A 26,389-nucleotide genomic window follows, 5' to 3' on the forward strand; every position below is an offset into this window, starting at 1 on the left:
TGGATAGTTCACTTTGGTCACTTTTGCTCTGTTTGTTTGTTTATTTGTTCTCAAAAAAAGAAAAAGAAAAAAAAAAAAGGGCCCTCGTCCTTATCTTTGTTGTACAGGTAGCAGTTGAAATTGTACTTCCCTCTAGGGTCTTTCAGCGAACTTATCCCTGGTTATGGGTATGCACTTTGTTGTACGTCGCTCTGGATAAGAGCGTCTGCTAAATGCCAATAATGTAATGTAATAATGCATGCTGTAATCAGAGGGTGTAGCCATTTCAACATAATAAAGGCTTTTTAACTTTAAAAAAAAGCGTAGGCCTTGGACTTACAGAGCACTGTTGTCCTTTTGCTTTTTAGCACACCACCAGGAACCAGATTATTTATGGTTTAAGCAACTAGAAGTAGAGCAGAGAGTTTAGCCCAGGGCTGCCCAAACCTACAGGATGGTAGATCTCCTGGAACAGAGTTGGGCAGCCAAAGGGCAGGGAAACTGAACCAACGTGAAACGGGCCACATACGCAAAGTACTAGATCTGCTGCTTCAATATACTACCCAGCAGTATATAAACATTATATTTAAAGAGCATACTATGCGTTAGTCGCTCTGGATATGACACACAATGTACAGCTAAAAATGTACCGCCCTGCTAAAAGAAAACAGCTCAAGCTAGGTTTTGAAACAGCTGGTAGCTGGTTGACTCCGTACTTGTTTTGACCCGCTCAAGCTTTGTTTTGAAACAGCTGGTGGCTGGTAAGTTAAGACGGTGCACAGCTGGATTTTACACAGACCAATTAAGGCCTCTAAACGAAGTTGTGTGAACACTGAAAAGTGAAAGGCTTGAGCTCTGAAATGCACCAAAGACCCACGGACACTGCGGCTCTCCAGCACTGGAGTCTGGCGCCCCCGTGGTTAGGATGTGGCCGGAAGATGATATCCCGTCCCGGAGGGCCTCAAATACAGCCACTGCTGTGGCTGAGAGGCTGAATTTTACTGTAAACACGAATGCAGGAAGCGCGAAATACGTGCCAACGAGGAATGGAAATAGGTTTCAATCATGATTAAGAGTAGCAGCAGCCTGTAGGTGTAGTGGTTAAGGTAAATGACTGGGACACGCAAGGTCGGTGGTTCGATCCCCGGTGTAGCCACAATAAGATCCGCACAGCCATTGGGCCCTTGAGCAAGGCCCTTAACCCTGCATTGCTCCAGGGGAGGATTGTCTCCCGCTCAGTCTAATCAACTGTATGTCGCTCTGGATAAGAGCGTCTGCCAAATGCCAGTAATGTAATGTAATTTGGCGCCTAAACATCCAAAATATTACATTCAGATTAAGCTTACTAAAATGAGCTTTTTATGGCGAATCTCCATTCAAAACTGAACTTAGCCTGGGACTGGGCTGTTTATTTCAAGAAGGCCATAACGGGATTTTACACCGGGGGAGTGAACGCCGTTTAAATCCACGACAAAACAGGAAACGTTTTAACTTTTTTTTTTTTTTTTTTTTTGGAAGTGCCCGGGGGTGAGCGACGGAGTCTATGACGACAGTCTGAGCCATTACTCAGAGCCCCTGGGAACAGAGAGGAGACACGAGCCTCGCTCTCACACTCTGCGCTGCTCCACACCGGCCTGTCGACCAGTCCGTTGCTGCGGGAACGCAATCGAGAGCCCAGTTTCACGGGCGCGGATTAGGCCCTGGCCCCCAGATTGAATTCGGACGACGCTCGATCCGAGTCCGTGAAAGTGCGGCGCTACGCTAGGCCGTCAGCAGGGTGTGTTCTGCCGAGTCTGCTAAACCGCAGCAGCGATAGGAGATACGAACCAGCCTGAGGGGCACATTTCCCTGAAATATTACTCACTCTCTCTCTCTCTCACACTCTCTCTCTCTCTCTCTCTCTCTCTCTCTCTCTCACACACACACATTAGATTACATTTTATTTAACAGACGCTTTTATCCAAAGCGATGCGAAACAAAACAGTGCATATCAAGGTCATACAAATTACTGAATGCGCCACATAAGGTACATTTCATATAGGATTGGTTGTAAGGCTACGAACATATGTCCATAGGCCAAGTCCAAGTCAGTAACTACCCATACCAAGACAACTACAACTTGAGGAACTACAGTACTGAGAGAAATACAAATTGTATTAATCTCGAAACTGTAGTTCCTGAAGTTGTAGTTGTCTAGGTATGGTAGTTACTTTACTCCATATATATATATATATATATATATATATATATATATATATATATATATATATATATATATATATAAGGAGTAAAGTATACATTTACTCTTTGTCGGTGCTGAGAGGCCTGCAGATTGTACTTTTTAAACCGATTTTTCAAATTCACTTTCGCACCAGTAGAACTGTTCCGCTGTTACAATGTCCTATTGGATTTTAAAAAAGACGACAAGGATAGGGTGGCATTATGGAATCAACATTATACTGTACCATGTGTATATAGTAGAGTAGTTTACAGTATGGCCGATGGAATTAGCAAAACCTAAACGGGCATTTTTAGGAATTTAGAAATCTGGCCAGGACAGACTTTTGATCGCAAAAAGAAGAAATGTATATATATATATATATATATATACTCCTTATACTCCATATATATATGGAGTAAAGATAGACAGGTGAAAAAACAAGTGACAATAGGTTAGGGGAGGAAAGTAGGTACAGTGTGACGAGATGAGTCTTCAGACTGCGGCACGCACGCCTCACAAAATGAACATTATACAAAACCAAACTAGCATTGTATATGTGTGCGCGCGTACGCACACGCGCTTCACATTAAACAAACTCACTACAGTGTCCGTAAAACCCCCTGGGAAATACAGACGAAAGGGGATGTGACACCAGAAACGGGTGTTTATACAAGCGTCACAAACTCCTTAACGAGCCCGGAGCTGCACAATGGCTCTTTCAGAAGCGCACAATATAATACGGGAGCGATACGCATCCGTAAGGACGCAGCCACGAACAAGAGAAGACAGTCTGGTTGTCTCATAGCAGCGTGTGCCGAACGTGTCGGATTACGCCACGGGAAATGTAACCGCAGCGACACATAACCAGCGTCTCCAAAAAACGGCTCTCACTGGTTCCTCTGGGTTATTAAACCAACCTGTATTAAAAAAACAAACAAACAAAACATGTTTAGTGGCCTGCTTGACCGAACCCGTGCGCCCAGCACTAAGTTTTCTGTTTCACCGTGAAACGTTCCCCTGCGGGTTTCATATGGCACGTGAGCACAGGGAACTGCTCATTTTACATCGGACCTCTGCTCCGGTGACGGTCACGTCCAAAAAAGGTTTCTTCCTGCCCCAGGGCACGATAAAATCCCCCGGCTGCACCGTGATACTTACGTGCGAATGATGACACCATAAGTGCTTTGGAAATGGAGCGATTAGCACTAGCAAGGAGGTCGGCGAAGGGAACCGTAGTCGAATATTCTGTTAGGCAGAATCCGTGCCATTTTGCATAGATTCACTAATCCTGAAATCCAGGTGGTCAGTCAGATTCCCTGCTAAACTGGTTACACAAAATTCTCTCCCAAACCCGATGTCGATTTTTTTCAGTCACATAATCAGTCCGTAGCAAGTTTGAATGAATCAAGAACTTAATTGGTTGTCTGTAGATAGCTGTTGCGAAAGTTGTTGTTGGGAAGTTTGAAAAGCTAACCAGAAAGTAAGATTTCAGGTCATGAGGCTGGGGGAGAATGTTTTTGAATGCGCTTTATATGATAAAAATCATGATGAGAATATCTCCCCACACTGACAATTCACTAGAAAGTGGTTGGGTGCACTGATTGGTTAACACATACATTTTATTATTAGATATGTGTAATAATAGGGGGGAGGGGGTGGCAGGACCTGTAAAAGGGCGGCCTGTAGCATAGTGGGGCACGAGGCAAGGTCGGTGGTTGGATCCCCGGTGTAGCCACAATAAGATCCGCACAGCCGTTGGGCCCTTGGGCAAGGCCCTTAACCCTGCATTGCTCCAGGGGAGGATTGTGTCCTGCTTAGTCTAATGAACTGTACGTCGCTCTGGATAAGAGCGTCTGCCAAAATGCCATTAATGTAATGTAATGAGAAACAAGAGGGGGTGGTCTTTCAAGAAAGACAAAATTCTACATGCTTATACAGTACATCTATTTTTGTGTGTGTTTGTTTTCGATATGAAAGGAGGCGATCGAACCATGTGCATGAAGTGCAGAAAACACAGCTTCTTCCTTGTGAACCACAAGCCAGGGGAAAATGAGGGCCGTTTAGTCACTGCTAGCATGCTGAGAGCAACGCTCCAGGCGAATGTTTTGGGGTTTTTTTTAGAGGTGGGGGGGTGTTGCTCATGTACTGCCAGGCTGCGTTTTCGGCATACGTGCGGAATGTTTACCGCCACATTTCTATGCCCAAAGCCAAATGCAAAGAAGAACAAAGGACTTTGTAACAGGGGCAGCGGGTTTAAAGAGAGCCTTTGGGGGAAAGAGAGAGAACATTCCGGAAGGCCTTCGCATATCACCCACAGCATTCAAATTCCCATCCGCACTCTCGAAAAAAAACCTGGTCACTGGGGCTAGGGATACTGCCTAGCCAATCGGAGGCCGCCGTTCCGCCGGTTCAGATCTGCACGTGCGCTGGTTCTGGGGCGACGTGGCTCAGGCAGTCAGAGCAGTCGTCTGGCAGTCGGAGGGTTGCCGGTTCGATCCCCCGCCCGGGCTGTGTCGAAGTGTCCCTGAGCAAGACACCTAACCCTCGAAATGCTCCTGACGAGCTGATCGGCGCCTTGGCATGGCAGCCAATCGCCGTCGGTGTGTGAGTGTGAGTATGAATGGGTGAATGGAGAAGCATCAATTGTACAGCGCTTTGGATAAAGGCGCTATATAAATGCCAACTATTTACCATTTCTGGGCCCGGCCCGTGAAGAGATCCACTGCCGTCTGACCCTCTGACCCTCGGGTCAGAACCGGTGCTGAGAGGCCTGCAGATTGTAGTTTTTTTTTTTTTTTTTTTAGATATTTTTTTTAGGCCTTTTTCAGCTCCACCGGACAGTACACAGCACAGAGAGACAGGAAGAATGGGAGCGAGAGAGAGGGGAAGACGTGCGACAAATGTCGGACGGTCGGACTCGAACCGCCGACGTCGCGGCTCGCAACGAGCATGCGGTCAGTGCTCCACAGGCTTGCGCCACCGAGACACCCCCAGATTGTAGTTTTTAAACCGATTTTTCAAATTCACATTCGCACCAGTAGGACTGTTCCGCTGTTACGATGTCCTATTGGATTTTTAAAAAGACAACAAGGATAGGGTGGCATTGTGGAATCAACATTATACTATACCATGTGTATATAGTAGAGTAGTTTACAGTATGGCCGATTGAATTAGCAAAACTTAAACGGGCGTTTTTAGGAATTTAGAAATCTGGCCTTGACAGATATTTTTGGTTGCAAAAAGAAGAAATGGCCAGGAAAAACATGTCTAAACATGTCCATCTCCTCCTATGTGTGGAGGTGCAAACAGATTTCCAGAGAAGGTGTTTTGTTATTGTATTATTGTAATATAGTATACTTGTATTATTTTGCTATGAAACTGAAACAAAATGGAAGCAGGAAGGAAGACATCTATGTTTACAACGCAATTAACATTTCCTCCACATCGTCCACCAGCGTCGCCACCCCCTTCCCCTGGCTGCTATCCAGCTCAAACTGTAGCAATACACCAGGATAACTATTCACGCCACAGCTGGAAAGTTGTTAAAAAAAATGTTTTTATAATTGACACCACATTTATATTCACAAGTGTTCTGTGCTAACATGGTGAAGCGTTTTGTGCTAGCATAGTGACGTGTTCTGTGCTAACATAGTGAAGCATTCTGTGCTAGCATGGTGAAGCGTTCTGTGCTAGCATGGTGAAATGTTATGTGAGTGTGTATGTGTGGGTGTGTGTGTGTGTGTGTGTGTAGGTATGTGAGTGTGTGTGTGTATGTGTGTGTGAGCATGTGAGTGTGTATGTGTGAGTGTGTATGTATGTGTGTGTCTGTGTGTGAGTGTGTGTGTGAGCATGTGAGTGTGTATGTGTGAGTGTGTGTGTGTGTGTGTGTGTGCCAGCATGTGTGTGTATGTGTGGGTGTGTGTGTGTATGTGTGAGTGTGTCTGTGTGTGAGCATGTGAGTGTGTGTGTGTGTGTCTGTGTGTGAGTGTGTGTGTGTGTGTGTGTGTGTATGTGTGAGTGTGTCTGTGTGTGAGTGTGTGTGTGTGTGTGTATGTGTGTGTGTGTCTGTGTGTGAGTGTGTGTGTGTGTGTGTGTGTGTGTGTGAGCATGTGAGTGTGTGTGTGTGTCTGTGTGTGAGTGTGTGAGTGTGTGTGTGTGTCTGTGTGTGAGTGTGTGTGTGTGAGTGTGTGTGTGTATGTGTGAGTGTGTATGTGTGTGTGTGTGTGTGTGTCTGTGTGTGAGTGTGTGTGTGTGTGTATGTGTGTGTGTGTGTGTCTGTGTGTGAGTGTGTGTGTGTGTGTATGTGTGAGTGTGTGTGTGTGTGTGTGTGTGTCTATGTGTGTGAGTGGGTGTACGATGCAGAGTGTGATGCAGGTTGTACAGGGCTGGGCTACTCCTGGTCCAGCAGGCTGTGCCTGTTTTAGGTCCTGAACCGGCACTCCACCCTGCCCCCTCCAACAACCCCCAGCCAGCACCCTCCTGAGCAGTGAGGAAGGGTTTTACACACACTCACAAACACACACAGATTACTAGTGACCTCATATCTTAAATACAATCACAATCCCATACAAAAACACAGGCACGCACATGCACTTACATATATGTACACACACACACACACACAAGCATGCACAAACACTTTTAACCTCTCATACATACATTTACGCACACCAGCTCAGCCCCCCCCCACACCTATACACACACATACACACACACACACACACACACACGCACAAACACACACATAAATACACACACTTACACACACTCCTGTGTAGAAATGCACCTGTCTGTAGCAGGCAGGCAGGCAGGCAGGCGGTTTGTTTGGAGACAGGTGCACGCGGAGCAGGTGCGCGTGACGCAGGTGTGTGTGTGTGTGTGCACGCAGGCGCGGGCGTGTGTGTGTGTGTGCGCGCGCGCGGGTGAAGCATGGCTTGGGGCCGGACTAATATCAGGTGCACAGGTGCACCCTCAGGGCTTCTCTGGGTGGAAGCCCCGCCCTGGAGAACAGACCCGTCAGACAGGACAGGTAGAGCAGAGAGGGACAGAGCAGGTACACTCACTCACACACTCTCTCTCACTCACTCACACACTCACACACACACACACACACGCAGGCAGGACAGCGCTCAGACAGAGAGAACTCAGCCCGCACACAGCGCACTCTGGAGAGTTTCCCCACGGGTGCCGGACGGGTGGGAACCACACGGGACCGCAGCACCAGGGACACGCAGCACCAGGGACACGCAGCACCAGGGACACGCAGCACCAGCGACACACAGCCAGGACAGGTGTTCCTCCCCGGCCGCGGATAGGCAACCTCCGGCACTCCGCAGGTAAGACGCTCCGCTTGTCTGTTACAGGTGAGAGGGCGGGACGAGCAGGATATCAGTGGCACACTCAGTTACACTCATCATAATAATCACAATAATCATAATAATAATTATAACTATTTATGGACAATTCAAGTGCGGAGCGTGAAGTGCGTGGCAAAACGCACCACACAATTTAAATATTAAAACAAACTGTAGACACATAACAAAAATACACCTGTGGTTAATGTGAAACACCGTAAAATAGCAAAGGGGGAAAAAATGAATATTAAAAATAAGTAATATCAATAGGAAAGATAAAAAGAATAAAATATAAAAGGAATTACATGTATTCATGTGTTATTTTATGGTGGATGGTGTGTTCATTTTGGCTTTAAACCGTGTTGCCTGATATGGGGCAAAAGCGGCTGCTTGAGTCACAGTGTTAGACACAGCAGACGTCTGAGCGCTGTCTGAGATTGCTGGAGTCGGGCGATCACTGCAAAACCAAAGTATTTCAGTCTAATATCTATATGTAAAATCTTAATTTGCAATAGGGTTCATGAATTGGCATTAACTACTGTAGTTGTTGTCATGAATTAATGATGCACATATACATTAACAGAGCTGTACAGATTAATTTCTCAGTACTAGTTAGTTAACAACCACTTTATTCCAATTCATGGAAACGTATTGTACAGTGTTACCAGTATTTCTACTACTTTTTTGCTAAATGATACAAAAATATTGCCAATGTGGTGAGACGGCTTGAGACAGTTTGACTTCAAGAATTGCCAATGGGGTCAGAAACTTTCAGTTGTCAAGCAAACAAGACTTAAAATAAGCAAATATTTTCCACTCGAGAGAAAGAAAAGAAAAGATTTTAAGTCTCATCGCGAGACTAGGACACTCATTAAGACAGACTTTCTCGCGGCGATGGCAGCTGCGGACGGCGTTAGCCACTAGCGGTGTTAGCCGCAGACCGTGAGCGGCGCTGGTGTGAGGAGACTGTGAGGCGCTGCGGTGCCAGGATCGAGGATAACCCACTAGCGTGGCCGAGCCCAGCGGTAACGCCTCGGCGACAGAGCGCGGCGGCCTCTCCGCAGAGCGGTGCACCTGCTACCTGTAATTATTTTAGCATTACTCACCACCTGCGTGCTCACCCAGACACACCTGACCTGCCTGTCTCCTGGACTCACACGTCTCAGTACAGCGCTCCTCCGGGCTCCGGCGGGCTCCGGCGGACGCGCGGCAGGTAAACCGCCGTCTGGCTCTGAAGAGACCCAGCACACCTGTGAACGGTGTGAAAAAAACATGAGAAACAACAAAATATTCACTGTTTTTCCAAACAAACGGAAAAGGAAAGATCATCACAAACTGGTGAAGGAAAAATAGAAAAATGTACGCGATCTAATTTTAATTTGATTCGCATCCCGATTGGTCCTGCAGTTCCAAAACAAATGTTCCCAAGGGTGCCGTTCCAAAACAAATGCGAAATAAAGTGGGCTTGATTCAAACGCTTTTTCAGAAAGCATTTGGATAATTCATTAACCCGTAGTGTTAACTTCTTTGCTTTAAGGGACGGTATGCGTGAGGTTTTTCCTGATCAACACTCAAGGGCCCCGGATATCACATAAAAACACGCGGGGGCCCCGGATATCACATAAAAACACACGGGGGCCCCGGATGTCACATAAAAACACGCGGGGGCCCCGGATATCACATGAAACAAGCATGCATAAAAGGATACACAAAAATGTAATTTTGTTGTTAAAACAACAAAAGAAACATAATAGATAAATGTATCTATGAACTACAATGGAAATGGGGCAGATGAAAAGGCCTAAACCAAGCTGAAAGGAAGGCAAGGACAGGAAACCATTTATTTTTCATGTGAAACGCATATTTGAAATACTTTTGTTTGAAACACCGCCCATCCCTGCTCTCTCTGTGACGTGAAACAGATATGCGATCATCCACATTTAGCACAGGGCATTCCTGCAGACACTGGCTGATGTGGGACTGAGCCAAATGAAATTAGCCCATAGTTCCTTTTATTTAACGCGAGGGAGCTCAACGCCAACGCCCCCCCCCCCCCCCCCCCCAATCCAACCTGTGAGGCGGCTTCTTTCGTCAGTGCGCATGACGGGCGGGGCGCTGAAACCTCCGGGTTCAAGAGCCGGGAGAACCAGAAGTCACTCTCTTAGGGCCACACTTGGGGGGCCTTTAGAAGAGCTTTAGAAGCACTTAACGGCCTCCGATTGACACATTCAACTTCATGATGAACATGATGACTCTTTGAAAAGTATTTATGTTTGGGAATGTTTTATCAAAATTCTAAAGTCACTGTTCTAGAACTCTGCATTGTGCAACGATTGTGACATCAGCATTAGATTGGTCGGTCAACAGCATTCTAATCACATATTTGTGCTCTTACGCCTTGCAGAGGAAATAAGGGTATTTTGCCCTGAAGAGGAAAGGAGGATATTTTGTTTTTGGTTCTGCTGCCTTTTCTGTTGGCCTCAGCCCTTTGTTCTCTTGCATCTCTCTATACAGTAAATTCAAAATGAATACACACAGGCAGTAGTAGTGTGTGGGGAACTGGCCTTTTAACATATAGGTTTCAGGCTCCATTCCCAGGTAGGACACTGCCCTTGTACCCTTGAGCAAGTCAATTGACCTGAAGTGCTTCAGTATACATCCAGCTGTATAAATGGAAACTAGGCTACAACGCTAAAGCTGTGTAAGCCTGCTAAAAATGGCTGAAATGTAAGGTACACCGTGCCACCATGAGAGATAGAGTTACCCTGCAGCTAGGTATTCTTGAGATCGGCACATGTCCTCAACTGTGTTTCTTTCAAAGAGGCAGGATGCGTATTTCGTGACTCCTATACTGTGACACTATTGCGTTTGTGGATGTAAACGGTCGCAGAACACAGCCCGGCTCCTCATGTCAGAGGTCAGAGGTCACACTGTATTTCCTGTTCATTAGTCACCGCAGCCCGTCTGCCACATATCACCCAGACTGATGTGTCAGAGAGAGAGAGACACTGGCCTTCGATGCGGGATGATGACATCATCAGGCATCCAGTTCTGTGTGTGTGTATGTGTGTGTGTATGTATGTGTATGTGTGTGTGTGCGTGTGTGTACATGTGTGTGTGCATGTGTGAGTTTGTGTGCGTGTATATCCGTGTGTATGTGTGTGTGCATGTGTGTACGTGTGCATGCGTATGTGTATGTATGTGTGCACATGCGTGTGTGTGTGTGTGTGTGTGTACATGTGCATGTGTGTGTACGTATGTGTGCGTGTGTGTGTGTGCGCGTACGTGCATGTGTGCGCGTGTGCGTGTGTGTCAGCAGTGGGGGGTGAAGTCATGGGAAATGGGAGGCTGCAGTTTCTCACGCCGTAAGCGCTGCTTTGTGAGAGAGGGAGGCGAGTCTCAGCAGGTAGCCAGGCTACGTCCCACCACCGCGACCCCCTGAGCGCACCGTGCGCACACACCGCCACTACGTTACAGTACAATACAATACAGTACATTACATTACATGACAATACACTACAATACAATACAGTACATTACATGACAATACACTACAATACAATACAATACAGTACATTACATGACAATACACTACACTACAATACAGTACATTACATGACGATACACTACACTACAATACAATACAATACATTACATGACAATACAATACACTACAAGACAATACAATACATTACATTACAATACAGTCCAGTCCAGTACATGACATGACATTACATTACATTACATGACAATACACTACACTACACTACAATACAATACATTACATTACAATACAGTCCAGTACATGACATTACATTACATTAAAAAACAATACATTACATGACAATACACTACAATATAATACATTACAAAACAGTACATTACATTACAATACACTACAATACATTGCATTGCAATACAGACCAGTACATGACATGACATTGCATTGCATTAAAAAACAATACAAAACATTACATGACAATACACTACAATACATTACATTATGTTACAAAACAGTACATTACATTACGTTACAAAACATTACATGACATGACATGACATGACATGACATGACATGACAATACAATACAATACAATACAATACAATACATTAAATTACGATTTAAAACATTGCATTCAAATGCTCATATCCAGTGTGAACTCCAATAGAGAGCATACAACACTAACATGGGAAAGCTGAACATCTTAGCCTGACTTGGCCAGCAGCATTCCCGGACCAGGGCGTGCCCATTGAACATCGCCAAGGCACTTTACGCCACTTTAACTGCGGCTACGGTTATACAGCACGGGTAATAATAACACGTACAATAACATAACAGACATAAGCAAATGCGCCGTTAACGGTCTGCGGGGGTAGCTCGTCTGGCTCCGCCGCCGACTCCGCGCAGGCCAGGCGAGGTAGGGGCAACCGAAACATGGAAAGTGCGTTTAAGATTCGACCCGCGGGACAGACTCATTTCCCTATGCAAAGCGCCTCCCCGCAGGACCCCGCCCTGCTTTGCATGCCCTGCCGGTTTCAGGTCGGCTTGTTATTGTCGCAGTTGCTGTCCCGCGCATCGCCCGGGGCGACTGTTACCGGTGGATTTGGCCCAGGGGCTGGTGTTTTCTCCAGACCAGCAGAACAGGACCCGCTTCTCGGGCACGAGGTGTGCGGTTTCCTTTGTGAACAGCGCACTGTGAAACGTCCGCTTTTTCTCAACGGCTTTGAACCAAAAAAAAAAAAAAAAACTGGAAAACTGTTACAGAACTGTTGCAGTACTGCAAAAATAAATATAGTTTACAGCAGGATGTTTTAGAAAATATTTCACCGTATAAAAGGGGAAGTATTTCGTATATTGTACAGTGAGCTGTTATAATAAAATACTTTATTATATTTGAATAAATAATAATAAAATAAAAACATAATATGTATATCTTGGTCATATATTTTATTTCCATATACTCAGGTATATTCCATTTGTGTAAGGTGGAAGAAAAATCAAATTGACAGCACCGGTTTAGGGAAATATTATATAACATGAGCAGACTACAGTCAAATATGTAATTATTTTGGATTAAAATACTTGCTTGGTGAGCCAACCATGAGGACCAGAAGACGAGGTTTGCACTTTCTGGGAGTATTTCCCAGGTTCCAACACACCAGAGCTCAGTAAAGGATAGAAAAGAATGTGAATCCAAAACCACTACATGTTTGACCCAGGTCTGGGGGTCAGAAAAGTTCAACAATAATCTCAGGCAGCCGATTTCACAAAGTAGTTCTGTCTCCTGGCTGAAGAATTGTGCTAATTAGCAACTCCAGGTGATTGGAAGAACATACTGGGGAAGAGCCTGGATTGAGCATCTGTGTGTGATATATACTGCAGATATTCTCAATTCTGGCGCTGAAATCTAAATCTGAATTAGTGCTACTGATTGGCCAGACTTTTTCACGCCAGGCTCCCAGGCAGAAGGAGGGTGGAAGACTAGCCGTTCTCAGCCCTCAAGGACCATGATTTGAGGAACTCTACTGAGGGCTGTACTGTTCTATATAAACACCAGGCTGTTGGTTTGTTCTCCTCCTAGGTCTTGGTCATGGGTTCTTCCTCATCGTCATAAGACCGCAGGGAAGGCCGGCAGCAGTTGAACCCGGAGCGACCACTCTAAGACATCCCCGGAGCGACCACTCTAAGACATCCCGCGACCGCTCTAAGACATCCTGCGACCACTCTAAGACATCCCCGGAGCGACCACTCTAAGACATCCCGCGACCGCTCTAAGACATCCCGCGACCACTCTAAGACATCCCCGGAGTGATCTTTCTAAGACATTCCCGGAGTGACCTCTCTATCTGCCCTGAGACCAGAGGAGAAGGTCGGCGAATCGCACCGGGCCCTGCTCAGGCCCCGTCCACGCCAGTCACCATGAGCGCCACCCGGGAGCGCAAGCCCAAGAAGCCCCACTACATCCCGCGGCCGCAGGGAAAGCCCTTTAAGTACCAATGCTTCCAGTGCCCCTTCACCTGCAACGAGAAGTCCCACCTCTTCAACCACATGAAGTACAACCTGTGCAAGAACTCCATCTCCCTGATGTCCAAGCAGGTCAAACTGGCCCCGCTCGACCCCGCCCCGGCCCCCGTGCCCACCCCCGTCCCGGCTCACGTCTCCACGGCGACCAAGAGCGCCACACCCCCGCCTCAGACCGCGGCAACTTCAGCGACCTCGCCGACGCCCGCACCTCCGGTCGCCGCACCCCTTCCCATGGAAGACAGAGTGGCTTCTGGGCCACCAGCGGGGCTGGAACAGAAAAGAGGAGATGCGGAGGGGCCAGGGGTCCCTGTGGGGGCAGAAAGGGGTCCCCCCGAACCCAAGGCCCGGCTGCCCGGTGAGGAGGTTTCGGAGAGACGTCCGTCAGAGGCTCGCCACTCTGCATTCTCCCCCATCCCTGCCCGGCGTGAGGCTGACAAAGAGGCACCAGCCCCCTCCTCTGCCTCTGCCTTCTACCACCCCGCCCCGTCCTGGAGGCCTGCCCAGGCCTTCGTGGCCCCGCCCCCGGCCCCGCCCCCACCGCCTGGCTTCCAGCACAAGCTCCACCCCTCCCCGGAGAAGAAGGCGGGGCCGATTGCGGGGGAATACCCCACCTACGTGTTCCCTGACCACCCCCTCCACCACCACCCCTGCTTCCAGCCCTTCCTGCTGCCGGAGAGGTCCCACCCCATCCGCCCCTACTTCCTGGACACCCAGCAGCGCCCTGTCCTGCCCCGGCCAGTCTTCCCCGCCCACGCCCTGCTCCCCTTCCCCGAACACCACTACAGGTACTGCCCCACCCTCCATCAAGCCTCCCCCTTCCAGTACGGCCTCTACCGAACGCCCGAGCAGCACCCCCCGCCCTCGTTCTCCGAATCCGGGCCCCTGCCCCTGGAGACCTATGTCCGACACATGGGGCCCGGGGGAGAGTACGGGATGTATCCCCACCTGTACGCCCAGGCGGACCCCCGCAGCCGGCCCCCTGTGGAGACGGGACAGGACCAGGGGGAGGCGAAGAGGCCCAGGATGAGCCCCAAAGCCGGGTGTGCAGCCTCGGGGTCCCCCGATCGGCCCAGCGCCACTGACTTCACCCAGAAGGACCCCCGCCAAGGGCCCACGCAGCCTGCCACTTCCAGCCACCAATCAGGGGATGGGATTACCACCGCTCAGCCAATCAGACAGCCGACTGCGCTGGAACACTCGCAGAAGGAGAGCGATGGGCAGCAGACAGACAGGTAAGGAGCGAAACACCTATAGGGAGGACACTGCTTCATAAATATACTGTAATATTCTTATTATTATTGACCAAGGAAGATAATAACAACAACAACAACAACAACAATAGTTTTATGTTATTTCCCCCAGTAACATGTCATTTTAACAATGCTATTTTTCACAGATCATCACAGCCACCTAATTCTGCCGAGTCTGACAAGGAGGAGGTGGAGGAAAATGAGGAAGATGAAGAAGTCGGCGAGGAGGACGACATGCTTCCACTCAACCTCTCCAAGAAGGACCGGGCTGTGGGGGAGCCTGTCGCAGACCTCCACACCAGCAGGGGGAGCTCTCCCATGCCCCAGGACATGCCCCTGAACCTGTCCCTGAGGGCCTCGCCCTGCCACACCCCCTGCGGTCCCCCTGAGGGCCCCTCCCACGGATCCCCGGGGGTCAGAGGACTCAGGGTGCCCCTCGATGACGATCCGGCGGACCTGGAGACCTGCGACGAACAGAAGCAGACGGCGGCCTTTGCCCTCTGTCAGTTAGCCAGCTCCAGCCTCCGTAGCCTCAGCAGCCAATCCCCGCTCCGCGCGCACGCCTCCAACCCGGGGAGCCCTGTCCCCGGCCCCGGCCCCGCCCCCGACCTGGGCGCCATGACACCCAAGGCCCCGCAGCCCAGGGCCAGGGTCAAAGGTCAGAAGAGGTCCAGTGGCGGTGGCCAGCAGCAGGCGAAGAGGATCAAGACCTCAAACCCCACCCGCACCCTGAGGAAGAGACCCCGCTGCTCCTGATCTGCTGTCTGTGTGCCCGAGGTCAGCAGGGTAGTGGCCCGGCCAGGGTTCAACCGGACCCATGTACTGTCTGTATGCCCTAGGGCATTGGCCCGCAGCACAACTGGACCCATGTCCTGACTGTATGCCCCAGGGTATCACCGGCCAGGGTCCAACCGGACACACGTACTGTCTGTATGCCTCGGGGTATCAACCGGCTAGGGTCCAACCGGACCCACATACTGTCTGTATGCCTCGGGGTATTGACCGGACTGCATCAGAACCAGACCCACGTACTGTCGGTATGCCTCAGGTGAGCAGGGTATCGACCCGATTAGAGACTGACCCCAACGCTTCTTCTCTTTGACTCACTGCTGATTGGACATGCAGGACCTATGCCAAGTAATGCCCTCCAACGCAGACCTTTCAGTTGTTGGGGTTTATCGGGGATGTTGGTGTTTAACGGGGCGCCTTGAAAGCCAATCACTCCTCACACCTTGTGAAACTGGACGCACAGGACGTACAGGAACACTCACCTGCCAAGACTGTGATTTTTTTCCTTGTTAATGGAAAATATCTTTTGGGATGTAAAAGTATGTAAAAGTAATTGTTCATGTAATATGTTTGCAAGCATTCTGTGAGACTTTAGAGGGCCTTGTCCAGACGTGGGACTATTGGACTGCAATTAAAATCCAGTATTGTTCTTTTATGAAAAAAAAAAAGTTAAGTCTTGGTGACAGTCCCAGAGACAGAGTTCCGGAGAGTTTGTTATTTAAATATGATAATGACATGTATTTATTCTAACCCATGGGCCCAGCACGAGGTGATGGTAATCTGTACATACTGACCTACTTTAATAAATAAATATATTATATACCTATTTGTATGAGTGTATATCCACTGACTTTATGTTATCCATTTCTGGAGATAAAAATGGCTGCAATTGGTTTGTGTCTATGATTACTTTGTTTTGGGCATTTTGTGAGCTGTCAGATTCTGCTGACTACAGATATTGAGCTTTCTGCCCAGGATAACTATTCTTTCAACCAGGAAGTTGTGCTTTGTAATGTGACTTTCTGGCAATGTATACCTGTACAAGACATCCATCCATATAATTCCATTACTGCTCAGTTTCATTAATGTTCTGAAGATTAATTACATTACAACGTATTGGCTTCAGGCGGCACGAATGGTGCAGTGGGTAGCACTGCCGCCTCACAGCAAGGAGGTCCTGGGTTCAAATCCCCGTCGGCCAGGGCCTCTCTGTGTGGAGTTTGCATGTTCTCCCTGTGTTTGCGTGGGTTTCCTCCGAGTACTCCGGTTTTCTCCCACAGTCCAAAGACATGCAGGTTAGGTTGATTGGAGAGTGTGCAACTGAATGTGTGTGCCCTGCGATGGACTGGCAACCTGTCCAGGGTGTATTCCTGCCATTCGCCCAATGTATGCTGGGATAGGCTCCAGCCCCCCTGCGACCCTGTTCAGGATAAGCAGGTTCAGATAATGGTTGGATGGATGGATGTTTTGGCTTCAGTGGTAAGGAGACAACACGTCAAAACTATGGAGCTGAGTAGCTGGCTGGCCCTTTTGTCAATCTGCAATGCCAGGAGCGTCTCAGAATCTCAGCACGGACAACCTGTGGCGTAGTGGCTGAGGTGCCTGTCTGGGACCCGGAGGGTTGGTGGTTCAGGTCCAGGTGTGGCCGCAGCGGGAACTGCACAGGGATGTGGGCCCTTAGGCAAGGCACTGCACTGTGGCTGCCCACTGCTCCCACTGCTCCCCCCATTCTCTACAAACTCTAGAGATTATAAGAGATTATAATCATTCCATCCATGGTCTGAAGTCACATTTGGTCCGAAAAACAGCTGATATAAGTACGGATCTTTGTCCCAAACGTTAAGGTGGTCACTGTACACTCAGTGACCACTTTATTAGGTAGGTCTTGTTAATGCAAACATTTAATCAGCCATTCACGTGACAGCAACTAAATGCATAAAAGCATGCAGACACATTACAACAGTGGTACGCAGAAGAGCATCTCTGAACACACAACGCATCATCACTAAGTGGATAGGCTACAGCAGTAGAAGTCTAAAAAACTTTATGAATACCCAATAAAGTGCTCGGTAAGTGTATATATTTGTGGTACTGATGAAAGCTGCTGCTAAAAAAAATGGGGAACATTTTGGTAGCTCTGTGGGCCATGACTGGTGTAGTTATGGGTCATGGCTGGTGTAGTTATGGGTCATGGCTGGTGTAGTTATGGGTCATGGCTGGTGTAGTTATGGGTCATGGCTGGCGTAGTTCTGGGTCATGGCTGGTGTAGTTCTGGGTCATTCCTGGTGTAGTGCTGGGTCATGGCTGATGTAGTGCTGGGTCATGGCTGGTGTAGTGCTGGGTCATGGCTGGTGTAGTGCTGGGTCATGGCTGGTGTAGTGCTGGGTCATGGCTGGTGTAGTGCTGGGTCATGGCTGATGTAGTGCTGGGTCATGGCTGATGTAGTGCTGGGTCATGGCTGGTGTAGTGCTGGGTCATGGCTGATGCAGTGCTGGGTCATGGCTGGTGTAGTTCTGGGTCATGGCTGGTGTAGTGCTGGGTCATGGCTGGTGTAGTGCTGGGTCATGGCTGATGTAGTGCTGGGTCATGGCTGGTGTAGTGCTGGGTCATGGCTGGTGTAGTGCTGGGTCATGGCTGGTGTAGTGCCATGACCCAGATGGCCATGTATCCTTGCCGTCAGCTCGCACGGGTTCTGGGCCTGACTCCACATTCCTCCTGCTCTCTGTGGGTGTGGCCTCCTAGGTCCCTAAATGCCCCCGTCCAGCTGGTTCAGCAGGTTCCTCTGTGGCATCGCCCAGCAAACACACACACGCACACACACACACACGCATGACGCACACTCACACTCACACTCATACCCACACATACTCACAATATACAGACATGCACACACACACATGCACGCACACACACACACACACACACACAGCCACTGGCACAGCGCTGAGCCCAATTGTCACTCCAATGAGTGAGGCCTATTTAAAGTTAAGGACGGAAAAATTGAGAATCTCCATTCAAAATTACATTTTCATTTTTTTCCATTTTAGTCATTTGGCAGACGCTTTTAATCCAAAGCAATTTACAAGTGCATAGGTTCTTCCACAAGTTAAAGCATCACATCCATAACTAGTAAAATACACCTGAAGTGCTGTTCTAAACATACAGTTATCATAAGAGCAAATATATTATTTATTTATTAATTAATGAAATTATTTTAACTTACTCCAGGCTGAGGCTTAATCTGTGAAACTGGCCCATACTTTTCTAAACGAATCACAGTCACAGACACAGTGTTTACTTCCTTTATGTAAACTACATCGAAGCTCACTGCCCATGCCTTTAGTTTTCCAGTGCTGCATATGCTATACCAACCCCTGGTTACAGTTCAAAAGCAACATGTGGGATTTGAACCCTCAACCCTCGCTTGGTTACAAGTGTACACTCTCCCATTGACACACCGCCCAGGAATAGCAGTTATGGTCTTGACTGCCTGTGATATTAAAATCAGAACAGAAAATAAATAATGAATAGATTTCACAATGGATTTTGAGTATTTTAGTCAGTATTTTCAAAACGTAGTATCGGCGCTGGAGGCACAAGGCTATGGTGGTATTAGCTGCATGTTAGTGGCGCAGCTTAAAGAGCTGCCTCAGACAGGTAGCACACGCGCCCTGGTCTGTTGCCGTGACCACCGGTTTCAGCGCCTGCAGCACAGAGAAAAGACCCAGAGACTGCCTTTTCGGTCGCCCCAGGCTACCGTCACCCCAAAGAGAGCGCACATCTACAGAGTCAGAGTCAGAGGTCTCTCTCTCTCTCTCTCTCTCTCCACACAGTGGGTGTGGTTTCAGAAGCAGGACAGGTTTGGTATCCCGCGGCGACGGCGGGTGACAGCGAGGCAGTCACGCTATGCCAGGGAGCGGCACGAGCCCTGAGGTGTCTGCTAGCCCTGCGACTCACCTGCTAGCCCTGCGACTCACCTGCTAGCCCTGCAACTCACCTGCTAGCCCTGCGACTCACCTGCTAGCCCTGCGACTCACCTGCTAGCCCTGCAACTCACCTGCTAGCCCTGTGACTCACCTGCTAGCCCTGTGACTCACCTGTGCAGCCCTACGACTCACCTGTGCAGCCCTGCGACTCACCTGCTAGCCCTGTGACTCACCTGCTAGCCCTGTGACTCACCTGTGCAGCCCTACGACTCACCTGTGCAGCCCTGCGACTCACCTACTAGCCCTGTGACTCACCTGTGCAGCCCTACGACTCACCTGTGCAGCCCTGTGACTCACCTGTGCAGCCCTACGACTCACCTGCTAGCCCTGCGTCACACCTGTGCAGCCCTGCGTCACACCTGTGCAGCCCTGGGACTCACCTGCTATCCCTGCGTCACACCTGTGCAGCCCTGCCACTCACCTGCTATCCCTGTGACTCACCTGCTAGCCCTGCGGCTCACCTGCTAGCCCTGCGGCTCACCTGCCAGCCCTGCGACTCACCTGCTAGCCCTGCGGCTCACCTGCTAGCCCTGCGGCTCACCTGCTAGCCCTGCGGCTCACCTGCTAGCCCTGCGGCTCACCCCCCAGCCCTGCGTCTCACCTGAGGTAAGAATCTATCCGCCGATTTCTTCACAGCCGATACCGTCTCAGAGCATCAGCCAATCAACACCGACGCTCCGCCTCGCTCTGCAAGCTTCGCCAAGCTGCAGTCAGGAAGGTCGCATCCCCGTCACTGGAGGGGTGACCGCACAGCTCTCTGGCAGCTAATGCTAATTGTCGACAAGGCACAGATTCAGACTTATCTTGTGAATTTGCGTTACTGTGTTTTGAACTGTCCGTCTCCTGCCAGAGTCAGGCAGTTTACGGTAGAACGTTTCTGAAGGGAGCAGTCAATCAACCATCAAACAGAAAAGCTCTGCTTTCCTTACAGAAAAGGGGGTGTGGAGATGACTGGAGGGCACACATCAGTTAGCCTGAATTAGGGGGCGAGGATGGAGGAGAGGTTAGAGATTGCACCAGTCCCTCCTCTCTCTCACACACACACACACACACAAACAGGTGCGTGTTCAGCCGACTACACTAATAGCTGCAATCGCAGGCACGCCAGTTTGGCGGATCAGGTTTGAAACCGGGTGGCACGAATGGCGCAGTGGGTCGCACTGCCGCCTCACAGCAAGAATGTCATGGGTTTGAATCCCTGTCTGCGTGGGTTTCCTCCGGGTACTCCGGTTTCCTCCCACAGTCCAAAGACATGCAGGTTAGGCTGATTGGAGCCTAATGGGCTACAGCTGTTACTTAAGCTGTTCTCTCCTTGTACCTGTGTGGACTTGCTCGACATAGTCTAATCCCAAAAAGAGATTTAGGGCTCATCTGATTGGACAGTGACTTGACTGCAGCAAACCTGATTGGATAATGATTTTGTCAGGGCTATCCTTATCGGATAATTACTTGGCTGAGGTTAACCTGATTGGACAGTGAATTGGCTGGGACTAACCTGATTGGATAATAACTTGACCGGGGCTAACCTGACAATGACTTGGCTGGGGCTTTGTGATGGTAGCAGTTTACATTAAGGTTACAATAATTGCCATTATCTAATGTAGTTGCTAGCTAACTACTGAAAAGTTAATCCATAGAGCTTGTATTTGTACATCATTACTTAATGTTAAGAACAACATTAGCTCATGTCAATTCATGTTGGAATAAAAAAAAGTTTATGTATTTGTCCATGGTTAACTGATATGTTTATCCAATGGTTTGCTGATGAATAAATACTCACATAACTAATACATAAACCAAGTTTCATGTTTAATTATTGTATACTGTAGGTACATCTTGAATTATTGGTAATAACTACATTAGGTAATGCCAATTCATATAACCTTTTTGGAAAGTGTGACCCTTGTAATGTATCGGTTTGAGTCTGAGGTAGGGCACTGCTCTCCTATCCTTGTGCAAGGTAATAATCCCAAATGTCTTCAGTATAATAAACAGCTGTTTAAGTGGAGTGTATAGTGTACAAGCACAGTAAATTGTACGAGTTGCTCCGGGTAAAAGCGCCAACTGAAAGGTGACTCACATCTTAGTGAATCTGGAACAGCGTCTTGGAGCCACGGCAAAGATTAATTGGCACTCCCCCCCCCCCCCCCCCCCGCCCCGCTAGCTGAGATGACTGGACAACAAGCCTCCGGGACATTTGGATTAATGAGGGAACATCCTTTTATTTATAATGTCATATTCCCTCTGTATTTCATGGCCATAGATAAAGTATGTTCAATTGGATTCCAAAAAAAAAAAATCCACCAATCAGACGCAGTGGCATCACAAGGCTCAATCTGGGTGGTGGCACACACTAATCTTGCCGAAGGGCTTGAAGCTCATACTTGTTACGATTAACCCTGCAGTCCTTTATTCTCCTGATGTCACCGGCTCCACACCCTACAGCTCAAAACAGATGGAACAATAAGTACTGTCCAATATAGCAACCGCACCCCAAAACAACACGATCATGCGGTACAGTCTGTGGAGTACAGGCTAAAACCCCCGTGCTGAAAGCAATCCCTTGGTGAGGGCACACAGATATAGCAACCCCATGGTGAAACACTCCACTCGTGGGGTAGCCTATAGCCTTGTGTCTAAGTTACATGACTCGGACCTGGAAGGTCGGTGGTTCAAGCCCTGGTTTAGCCACAAAACATCTGTTGGGCCCTTGATCAAGACCCTTAACCCCACACAACTATCCACTGCTCCTAAGTAACTACAATGGGTCAAATGCTGAGGACACATTACCCACGGGGTTTAAAAAAGTATATCTTCTTCTAAGATGTGGCAACCCTGAATTTACATTTGGCACACTCCAATATAGCAACCATAATTTGAAATTTGTTATTGCAACTACGGAGTAAAATACCCCACTCATGAAAAAAGGGAAACTGAACTACAAGTTGAACTAGACACTGAAATCTAGACTTGATCATCACTGCCCTTGAGTAAGATAACAAACTTACAGAGAGCAGCACTGTGCTACATGCAGAAAGTACGCTTAGATATGGCAGGCCTACACTGAGATCGCCATAGTAATTTTCGGTAAACGCTAACATTGATATTTCACCGTCAGCCATTTTAAGTTGTGCTCCATAAGGTAAGAGTGAACGTGGCCACCCTCATTTGAAGCTACCAGGAGCCGTGCTTGCGTTGGAACATCAGGAGGTTTGTCTCCAAACAAGAGCCAGCATGCAGCCACACAACCTACACTCCTCCTGGATGACACATCGACCGTTATCCTCAAAAAAAAGGGCAATTATTGCACAACCAAAGACATGCTGACATGATTTTGTAACATTTACTGTTCAGAAGTAAAAGTGCGTGGGTCGAGGCAGTTATGTAAACTAATGGGAGGAAAGACTATTGGGATGTAATAGTGACAGTTCCTTCGCCAAGGAGAAATGGAACAAAATTAAGCGTCAGTGTTTGAACCAGAAAGTGCCTATTCCATTGACAGTGATCCTCCCAAAACATTGGGGCAGGTGGGTTTATGACCAGATATCAGATAAATGTACATTGTGAAATGCTACAAAGCCTTTAACCATGTTTAGAGTGCATACTGTTTTTTATACATTCCAACTCAGTTTTCTAGAACTCCAGTGTTGTAAAATACCAGCAGGCTATTACATTAGCATTAGAATGTTCAGTGAAGAACATTCTAATCACATCCCTGCGGTAAAATCCAGCTAGACCAGCTTGAAATCACCAGCTAGCAGCTCTTCCAAAACATTTCTTTCCCCTTGTGATCTTAGACCTTAAAGGGTTCATTTGTGTAGCAGGAAACCCCTTGAGTAAAGCATTAGGAATATTCATAGGGAATGTGCGCTCATGAACAGGCAAGGCAGGAGGCTGCCCGGGGCCTGAGCATTTGGGGGGCCCTGAGGGCCGAGTTTTAGTTTTAGAAGATTTGGGTAACACAGCGACAGAGGAAGTCGGTCAGATGGCCCCATGGGGCATTTTCTGCTGAGGCCCCCCCGGGCTCCAGAATCAGCCCCGCATGCGTGTGTGTGCAGGTTCCCTATCGGCAAACTAACCCTGAAATGTAAATCTGTTCTCTAGCTTCAAAACTACCACCTGCTTGAGACAGTTTGTGTGCGTTTGAGAAAGCCTTTCGATATTTTCATGTCTGTTATGCAGGGTCCTTCTTTATGGAAGGGAGACTTTTATAGAGGGTATATTAACCCAAAACCAAAATAGAGAGGTCAAAAACACCCCCCTTATGGGGAGGTTTGGTAGGCCAGCTCACCAGGATGTCTCTTAGAACTAACGCTGCAGCTCATGGGATGTGGCCACGTGATTCATGTGTGCGCTCCAGGTCGGAAACGTTTTACCGAAGCAGTTCGCTAAACGGGTAATTCCAAAAAAGTAGAAACCGTCCCTTTTCGACCAGATTATACGTGCTCTGGCTGTCAGAACCCAGTACAATTACACACAACCCTTAATTGTTTCGAAAATTAGCTTTTCATCAGACGAGCGCCAGTCAAATGCAAGCCACTCTGGCAATAACGTGATGTAATGTTATCCGCTAAGCTAACGTTAGGCAGTAATGTTTGTTAGCCAAAATAGATTAGCGAACCGGTTTGTTTACACTCACCTACACTGAAATGATTTGAGTTTAACTGGCAGAAACACTAAAATGTATAAAAAGCTCTGTTCCCGGGCTCTACTACAGGGGCTCGACCTGCTGCCACAGTGCCAAAGTGAACTTTTCGACCAGTGCGGATGCAAAACCTGGAGCGATGCGGCAAGACGAAACAAACCAGCTCTCCCTTCCCTGAAACTGAACATACAACCAGTCCAATCAAGTCCACCACGCGATTTTTTCCTTCTCCTGTACCCGATACTTGTTGTACATTCTGTATGAATCCTGTAAACATCACTATTAGCATTTACTACTGCACCTGGGCCACCTTAGATTCTTTACACATTTATTTGCCAAGTTATTGTTATCCAAGTAAATCAAATAAAAATAATAAGAATGGAATTATGGAGTCTCCAGAGAAACAGGCAGGTGAGGGCAGGATAAAGCTATGTCTCAGTCGACAAACAAAACTGAAAATTAGAGCTTTGATACAAAAAAGAAACACAATAGAAAGGTATGATGTTGCCAGAAAAATAAAAAATAAACTCTTTTAGTCTTATATTTAGACTATATTCAATATTATTTTTTGTTTTAAAAAATCTACAAATATTGCCAATGAGGTGAGACCATTTTACTTATTTCAAGATTTGGTGTAAGTAAACCGTAACATAAAAGCTAATTCTACATAAGAGAATATACATTGCTTTACGGATTTATTTCTCATCAGAACCGAGTCAATCTACTCCAACTCCACACCAAGTGACCTCACCTTCTAGGATTACATCACAATAGCCTCTGCCCCATCAGCCAATCGGAACATGGCCCTGTGTCCCAAGAGTGCAATGAACCTTCCTCCTTCCACTTTCAAAAAAATGACATCACCCTCGGAACACCAAGTGTCATGTTCAGTCCAAAATTCTTCCGTCATCCCCTTATTTATCGCAAAGCGCGGACCGTATGATCCTCTGTACCTGGACCGAGGTGATTGCACAGAGTACACACTCATCTTCCCGTTTCGCTCTGATACCTTCACCCTCTTCCCCACAGTGAGTGCAGACCTGCAGTACGTCTGCCACAAACGGGACGCACGCACGCACACACGCACACGCCATCTCAAAAAGCTCACTGTGTTCTCCGCAACAATTCAAGGTTCCAACAACAACAACAATGACAAGCAAATGCAATACCACAACTGGACAGCAGGGGGAAGCAAGGCACAACTCAATGTGACGAGGAAGTGAATGCTGTTCCAGTGACCAAAACGGATGTCTGTGTGAAATCCCAGGGCCCTCCCAAATCTGGAGCACGAACTAAAAAGTAAAAAGAGCTGTTCCGGGTTTTACTCTGTGCAGTTATCCAGCTAATTTAGCATTCCTGTTTTGTAGGGCCTTGATGAGGATATTCTGTATTCTGAGATAAAGAAGCCTCGGGAGTTTGTGCTTTTAAGAAATAACAAACGATGCACAAAGTTGACGCGGATGGTTCGAATCACGACTGCAACAGAGAGCGGGAGAAAGAAAAACAAACATAAAAGGCAACTCCATTTCATATTTTTTTATTTATTTAGATCTCATCTCTTTTTTATGGATTTATATCGATGGTGAATAATCGGTGCGTTTCCCAGGGTTACTAGTCCACTCCACTCGCCGGCTCTCGCGCACCCCCGACCCTGAACGTCCTCGCCATGGAAACGACGCCGCGGCAGAAATCTACTGTTCGTCCGTTAGTCCGTCGGCATTCACGTGTCCTCCTGTCCTCCCCGGCCCTGGTCTCCGAGACGAGCGGAGGCGACGCAGCGTTTCATTGGCCGAGAGGCTCTGCTGGCCGGCCCCCCGGCCCGCACTGCATTGTGGGTCTGTCGGTGAGACTGGGGATGCAGCCAGCTCGGTTGGGGATCACGTGCCCCACCCCCTCCAGTAAAGACGCAATAAAAAGAAAAAGAACAGCGTGGAGATGACAGGTGAGTTTCAGACAGGTGAGTGACAGGATATCTGCGCGGGTTCAGTCTGTTGTTTAGTGCTGGTCCGCGGGAGTCACAGTTATGAGGGGAGAGTGTGCAGGGCAGGCCGGGTAGGGGCCAAGGCGGGCACCAGTTGCTTCACTTCTCTGGAACCTTCCTCCACTTTTGAGAAGCACACAGGAAGGCTGCCATGGCTC

The 26,389-nt window shown here is 48.1% G+C and overlaps 1 protein-coding gene across 2 annotated transcripts; it reads left to right on the forward strand.

The window, feature by feature from the left end:
- The first annotated feature begins 7,242 nt into the window (after positions 1-7,242).
- LOC133122160 (zinc finger protein 750-like) lies at positions 7,243-16,439 on the forward strand. Of its 2 annotated transcripts, none has more exons than XM_061231943.1 (3): positions 7,243-7,536; positions 13,114-14,812; positions 14,977-16,439. In XM_061231943.1, exons 2-3 carry the CDS (start codon positions 13,476-13,478, stop codon positions 15,584-15,586), a joined length of 1,947 nt encoding a protein of 648 aa, XP_061087927.1. In that variant the 5' UTR covers positions 7,243-7,536; positions 13,114-13,475; the 3' UTR covers positions 15,587-16,439. The 2 variants fall into 2 exon arrangements, with proteins under 2 accessions (XP_061087927.1, XP_061087926.1); XM_061231942.1 differs by having other exon boundaries at positions 13,138-14,812.
- Positions 16,440-26,389: the final 9,950 nt, after the last annotated feature.

The sequence above is a fragment of the Conger conger genome, chromosome 2 (genome assembly GCF_963514075.1).
Source record: "Conger conger chromosome 2, fConCon1.1, whole genome shotgun sequence".
Lineage (NCBI taxonomy): Eukaryota > Metazoa > Chordata > Actinopteri > Anguilliformes > Congridae > Conger > Conger conger.